This window comes from Monodon monoceros, unplaced genomic scaffold (genome assembly GCF_005190385.1).
Source record: "Monodon monoceros isolate NGI ecotype Baffin Bay Population unplaced genomic scaffold, NGI_Narwhal_1 Super_Scaffold_22, whole genome shotgun sequence".
NCBI lineage: Eukaryota > Metazoa > Chordata > Mammalia > Artiodactyla > Monodontidae > Monodon > Monodon monoceros.
The window spans coordinates 33,780,340-33,787,171 of record NW_021703779.1 but is presented as its reverse complement, the minus strand read 5'-3'; the positions used below and the strand labels follow the sequence as shown (position 1 = coordinate 33,787,171).

General features: G+C 49.9%; 1 protein-coding gene across 1 annotated transcript in view; it reads left to right on the top strand.

Moving 5' to 3' along the window:
- Window positions 1-275: 275 nt before the first annotated feature.
- Window positions 276-6,832, top strand: part of SRPX (sushi repeat containing protein X-linked) — a 99,866-nt gene continuing 93,309 nt past the window's right edge. The window contains exon 1 of the mRNA XM_029240584.1: window positions 276-460. Within this exon, the coding sequence (XP_029096417.1) occupies window positions 370-460 (91 nt within the window). The 5' untranslated portion in view covers window positions 276-369. The remainder of the gene's footprint in view (window positions 461-6,832) is intronic.

Genomic DNA, 6,832 nt, shown 5'->3' with positions numbered 1-6,832 from the left:
TGTGTATTCGTGGTGAAAGGGCGCGCAATTGGGGAACAGAAAGATATTTTAGGATAATCTGGTTTGCTAGGGCACGCCCCTGGCGCGCTCAGGCCCCCAGAGCGGGTGCGGGACTGTCAGCCCCGCTTCCAGAAGAAGCGCTGGCACAAAAGGAGGGGGGTGGGTCGGAGCCCCAGCCGCGCCAGCGCTCCGGGGAGGCGGAGGAAGGAGGGCAGGCCCCGGACGGGCGGGAGGGAGGGAGACAGGCGAGAGGAGGAGTTTTCCGGCTTGGCCTCCGCGAGCCGCGCGCAGCCCCTCGGTCGGGTTGGTCTCCTCCCGCCCCCGGGAAGCGCGCCGCGCAGCCGAGCCGAGCGCAGCGCCGGGCGCGCCATGGGGAGCCCCGCACTCCGGCCCGCGCTCCTGCCGCTGCTGCCGCTGCTGCCGCTGCTGCTTCGAGTCCCGCCGAGCCGCGGCTTCCCAGGTAGGGTCGGCGGGCCAGCCTCCCCAGCTGGGCGCCGGGACCCTCGGCTCGGTCCGGAGGGTGGTGCGGGGGCGCCCTTTGTTTGCGCGGACTTCGTCTTTTGCCGCCCGGGGGAGCGGGGGACGCGGAGCGGGGCTCGCGTCCGGGCACCAGGAGGGGAGAGCCGACTGTCATCCCGTCGCCGGGCGCCGTGAGCTGGAGGACCCTCTGCGCCTGGGGTTCCAGGGGGACCAATCAAACCCCCGTTGGCGCTGGAGGCGACCAGGAGAAGTTTGGCCGCGGGTTACTTTCTCACCCCGCCGGAGTTTTGCCTCTCACACAGTTGCCTGCGGCCAGGGACCAGGTGGCTGGCAGCTCATCCTGGAAGGAGCCCCTACCCCCTCCCACTCGAGGCCCCAGGCCACCCCTTGGGGCTGCAGGGCACGAGCCACAGTAAAAGACTCTCGTGGAAGGCCCGGGCGGAGCCTCTCCCGCATCCCCCAACCCCCCCTGCTGGGGATTCCGAGAAAGTCTGCACCTCCGGGAGAGAGGTGCCAGCTGAGAGCGGTGACATGTGGCAGGCGCTTGGTTAGCCCCAGGGAAAGAGGACTACACACGCGGGCTCTGCTAGACAGGGGGTGTGGCTTCTTGTTGCTGGGGGGCGTGGTCTGTAGCATCTAAGGGGACCCTGGTACTTATTAGGACTCTTCTGGTGTGGACAAAACCTTCTTTGGAGATGCCCTTTAAAAAGCTCCAGCTGACTCCCTCATCCGAGAGTCTTAAGATAGCAAAGAGCTTCGGGGGAGCTGGGGAACATGGATGCACCCCTGTCGCCCCGGAGAGGAAATCCATGGACACGTTTTAGTGTAGTGTTAATGGGAAAGTGGGTGACGTGGCGGGCAAATATCTGGCTTTACTTTCAACACTCTGGGTGGTTTAAGTCTGGGGTCTGAGAAACGAACCTAACGAGTTCTGGGTGAAGGATGGAGGGGGGAGGGTTCCCAGATAGCATGCTTGGGAGATGTAGGGATGGCTGCTGGAAATTCCTTGCACATCCCCTTATGAATGAATGAATCAAACGTGCAAAGTGATACACAGGAACATTTGCGTTTTGAACCGTTGTAAGTGTTAAGCTTTTTGGTAGGAACTGATTCAGGGCAAAGTGGAAAGGAGACTTTATCCTCTGTGCCAGGCAAGTGCCAGCCCCCTGTTTCCTGGGCAGGTTAGTGCCCCCACCCCCCAAGCAGGAGTCGGGTTAATATGAAGGTAGAGGGGAGGGGGAAGCCAGTACTGGACAGGGTGCAGGGGGAGAAGTTGAGAAGCTAGAAGCAGCCTTTCCTGCTGAACTGGGAGGCGTCTCTAAGCCACCTGTACATCTATCTGGCAGAGCCTTCCTCAGTCAAGGGGCCTCTTCTCTCTTTCCATTTGACCTTCCTCCCCTCCCTCACCCTGCCCTCTGCTCTCCTTCCCTCAGCTTCTACCCTTATACAGCATAGCTTGCTGCCAGGACCCAGCCACCCACAGAATCGTGGGTTTCCAGCTTGGGCGCTCACTACTTTTGGGAACTGGCCCTGGCTGGCCCAGCTCCCTCTGGCACCAGCCTGCAGGCTTTCCCCAAGTTGGCACATCCCAATGGGGTCTTTCAGGAAATGTGCTCTGCTGGGGCTGTTGATTCCAACGGAGGATATTTCAGTCCAAGCCAGAGGTTTCGGAAGGCTGGGGAGGGGAGACTCTCTAGGCCTGTGGGTCCTGAGGCGAATCATGTCAGCTGAGTTCACCCTAAGTGCTGGGTGACAGAGAGATTTTGAAGATCATTTCAGAGGCAGTCTCTCAGCAAGTGGACATTGTGTCTCTGGTAAGAGGCCTGGAAGCAGGAACCTCTGAAAGAGGGAGATGGGAATCTAGGGCCCCATCGGCATCTCCCCTCCCCCACTTATATAAACATCTGAGATTTAATAGCAAATCTGTCAGAGAGAGAGAGTAAATCATTCCCATTCCCACTTCTAGAAGGTCTCTGGAGTTCTTCCATCTTTGAATCTGATGCAGCTTTTCTGGCTCTCTGATTTATTCTTTGCGGCCTAGCAAAGACCCAGTGTCTATAAAAAGCCACATGAAATGTATGGAAAATTCATAGCAAAGTTGTCTGTGTTGGATTGCGTTTGTATGCCTATAAGATAGTATTCTTACTCTGTTCTTTGGTTTTGCTTTTATTGAGGTATAATTGACATATAACACATTAGTTTCCCGTGTATAACATAGTGATTCGATATTTGTATGCACTGCACAGTGGTGACCACAATAAGTCTAGTTACTATCGATCACTGTACATAGTTACAAAATTCTTTTTTCTTGGGATGACTTTTAAGATCTACTCTCAATACAGTATTATTAACGATAGTTACTATGCTGTACATTACATCCCATGACTTATTTATTTTAAAGCTGGAAGTTTGTACATTTTGATCCCCTTCACCCATTTCGCCCACTCCCCACTCCCCCTCCCCTCTGGCAACCACCAGTCTGTTCTCTGTATCTTTGAGCTTAGGTTTTGCTTGTTTGTTTCATTTTTTAGGTTCCACAATATATTAAGTGAGATCATACGGTATTTGTCTTTCTCTGACTTATTTCACTTAGCATAATGCCCTCTAGGTGCATCCATGTTGTCACAAATGGCAACGTTCCATTCTTTTTTTTATGGCTGGATAATATTCCGTTGTATGTGTATACCACATCTTCTTTATCCATTCATCGGTTCATGGACACTTAGACTGTTTCCATAACTGGGCTCTCGTGAATAATGTTGCAATAAACATGGGGATGCAGATACCTCTTTGAGAACCTGTTTTCATTTCTTTTGGATAAATACCTAGAGGAGGGATTGATGGATCATATGGTAGCTGTATTTTTAGTTTTTTGAGGAACCTCCATACTGTTTTCCATAGTGGCTGCACCAATTTACATTCCCACCGACAGTGCACAAGGGTTGCCTTTTTTCCGCATTCTTGCCAACACTTGCTGTTTCTTGTCTTTCGGATAATAGCCATTCTGACAGGTGTGAGGCGCTGTCTCATTGTGGTTTTGCTTTGCACTTCCGTTTTGTTATGTTCTTAAATGAACTCTTTATTTATTTATTTATTTTTGGCTGCCTTGGGTCTTCGTTGCTGCGCGAGGGCTTTCTCTAGTTGCGGCGAGCGGGGGCTATTCTTCGTTGCAGTGTGCGGATTTCTCATTGCCGTGGCTTCTCTTGTTGTGGAGCACAGGCTCTAGGCGTGCAGGCTTCAGTACTTGTGGCACGTGGGCTCAGTAGTTGTGGCTCGCGGGCTGTAGAGTGCAGGCTCAGTAGTTGTGGCGCACGGGCTTAGTTGCTCCGCGGCATGTAGGATCTTCCCGGACCAGGACTTGAACCTGTGTCCCCTGCATTGGCAGGCGGATTCTTAACCACTGCACCACCAGGGAAGCCCTGAACTCTTGAAGCCTCATTTACATCTGAGATTTTGGAGGTTCACTGCACCTCCTTCTGCAAGCAAGGCTGAAGATGGAGAATGAACGCCATGGCCAACTAAGAAAGGCTCCATGAACCTGATGCCTGGAGAAAACTGGTAAAGTAGTGTGGTTTCACCAGCCAGGAAAACCGAGTGGGGCTGGCTAAAAGCCAAACCAGAGCACACCAGCCAAAGCAGTCTTTTAAAATGCCACATTTGGAGATAAGTGTTAGGAACTGAACACCTGGCTCAGGATACACAATTAAAGTCACATTAGGAGCAGGTTAGGCTAGACATTTCTATTGGGGTTTAAAACATGTAATCAGCTGACAAAATTCCTCTGCATTAAAAAGGAAAATGCTGGGGAGAGCAGGGCATTTTCAGCTGGCATTTTCTTATTGATAGCGCTTTCATACAGTATCCTGCTATTACTGTTTCTCATTTCCCAGATTTGTGAGCTGAAAGAGACACCAGAAACCATCGCTAAAGCACCGTCTTCAGACCTTCCTCACACCATAATTGAAATATTGCCCTTTGCTTTTCGGTGATTTCTATGACATTCTCACTTTTAGTCTCTCTTATAGCGACTCATTCTACTTTTCATGGCCAGATACTGCTCTTTTAAGTACAGTTTTACTTCAGTACTGGTTTCTTTAAACATTTTATTTCTAATTTTTAAAATTGAGGCAACGTTAGTACTGTTTTGATCGCATTGCTCTCCTACGGAAAAACATAGAGCAGGACTTACCTGGTGGTGCGGTGGTTAAGAATCCGCCTGCCAATGCAGGGGACACGGGGTTCGAGCCCCGGTCCGGGAAGATCCCACATGCCGCGGAGCAACTAAGCCCGTGCACCACAACTACTGAGCCTGCGCTCTAGAACCCACGAGCCACAACTACTGAGCCTGCGTGCCGCAACTACTGAAGCCCGCGCGCCTAGAGCCTGTGCTCCGCAACAAGAGAAGCCACGGCAATGAGAAGCCCGCACACCACAACGAAGAGTAGCCCCCGCTCGCCGCAACTAGAGAAAGCCCGTGCGCAGCAACGAAGACCCAACACAGCCAAAAATAAAATAAATAAATAAATTTATTAAAAAAAAACAGGCCAGCTGCCCACAGCCTAATTTTCCAGTCCTTCTCTCCTGGCTTCCTAAAATCTGGCTAAAGTAGACTACCTGTTTTTATAGACCTGGAGTCCCATTTTCCCTCTTTTTGGTGATTACTGCTTTCTGCACCTGGAATGCTTCCCCGCAGCCACATGTGTGTCTAAATTCTGCCCATTGTCCAGCGACACCCCCCGGTTCGATGAAACTTTTACTTGATCCTTTGATTGGGAAGCTTCTGCCTTCCTTTAAACACCCACGGTGTTTCATATCTCTCTTGTGATATTTATCATACATGCCATACCTTACAATGAGCTATGCATTCCTTTACACTTGTAGATCCTGAGCTCATGAAGGAAGGGCACTGCTCTGTCTTACCGCTCTGTATTTCCCACGGTGCCTAGCCAAGACCCTGGAGCCAAGTGGATATTTGTACTTATCGAGTTAATAGTTCCCTGCAACTCGGGTGACAGACCATTGGCCAGAGGAGCTGAGAGAAACACGCATGCAGGTAAACAGGGCTTGTGCCACCATGAACCTACATACACAGGGACGATGCCTTGCTGGCTGTAGAGGTTTGCTTTTAAATCCGTGAACACCTTCCCTTTGAGCAATAACCTTCTCCGCTGGGGGTTGTAAGATGAGAGACACTGCAGCCACAAGCCGGAGTTTGCATTTATTATTTTTGTTGGCCGCTTTGCTAGAGCCCCTTCCAAAGGGGTTGAATGGTTTCCTTAGTCAACGCAAATATGTGTGCTACATCAATTCCCCTTTCGGAGAATGCAACTCAAATGGGTAATTGAAAGTGAAGATTGAGTTTCACGAGAAGAAGGTTGACTTGCCAGGTTGTAACGTAGTCTGAAATTCTAGCAGCCAAATTATGATCAATACCCAGGTTAAGGATTCATTTCCAAATAGCAGTGTGAATAATCGCCTTGCCTGGGTTCCAGTTCATAGGGAATTTCTCAAGCCAGCCCTTCAGTTCTTTTTTTTTTTTTTAACTTTTATCGGAGTATGGTTGATTTACAATGTTGTATTAGTCCTCAGTTCTTGCTTGTGTGATTTCTTGACTGTCGGCTTTTATTGGCCATTGTTTATGGCGTCTTTTAAGCCTGGATCTTTCTCTTGGATATATGAATTCTGCCTTCTCTCTTGGAACCTTGGCTCTATCCAGAGACTTTCTTTTTAAAGTGGACATGGAAGGATGGAGTGCATGGGATACTAGGATGAAAAAGGTGGGGAATTCCTTCTGTCAATAGCTTTCTGTCTTGTGGGGAAATAGACACCAGGTTATCCATGGGGGTAAATATTATAACACAGATGGGTCGACAAGCCCTGTGAAGCACAGAGAGGAGCCACGCAGGAACCCTGGGCCCGGAGATTGCAGAGTGATGTTGAGCGATGCTGATGCCAGTGGTAGTGACAACTACAGGCCCAAGGAAGGTTAATGCAGGGTGTCTCTGGGCTTCCTTCTCTAAGAACATTTTGAAATTGGAAACAAAAATCTGTGTGGGTGTTCTTTTTCTGGGGAGAAGGCCCTATCCCAATTCAACATCACTCCTCACCAGATACTTTTGTGAATTCTATGAGAGAATGTGCACTTAATGGGCACAAAAGTCAACATAGAAAGTACGATAAAGTTGCCAGAGTAGGGGAGCTTTGAACCAATGATCAGGTGGCCTCCTGAATTATAACCAGCGGTACAATTTCCCATTCTCCTCATTTAAAAATCAACACCAAACAAAACAGTCATAATCATAGGATCTTTAGGGGATATTTGTGGGTTGATTGAATGATTGAGGTAATTGTG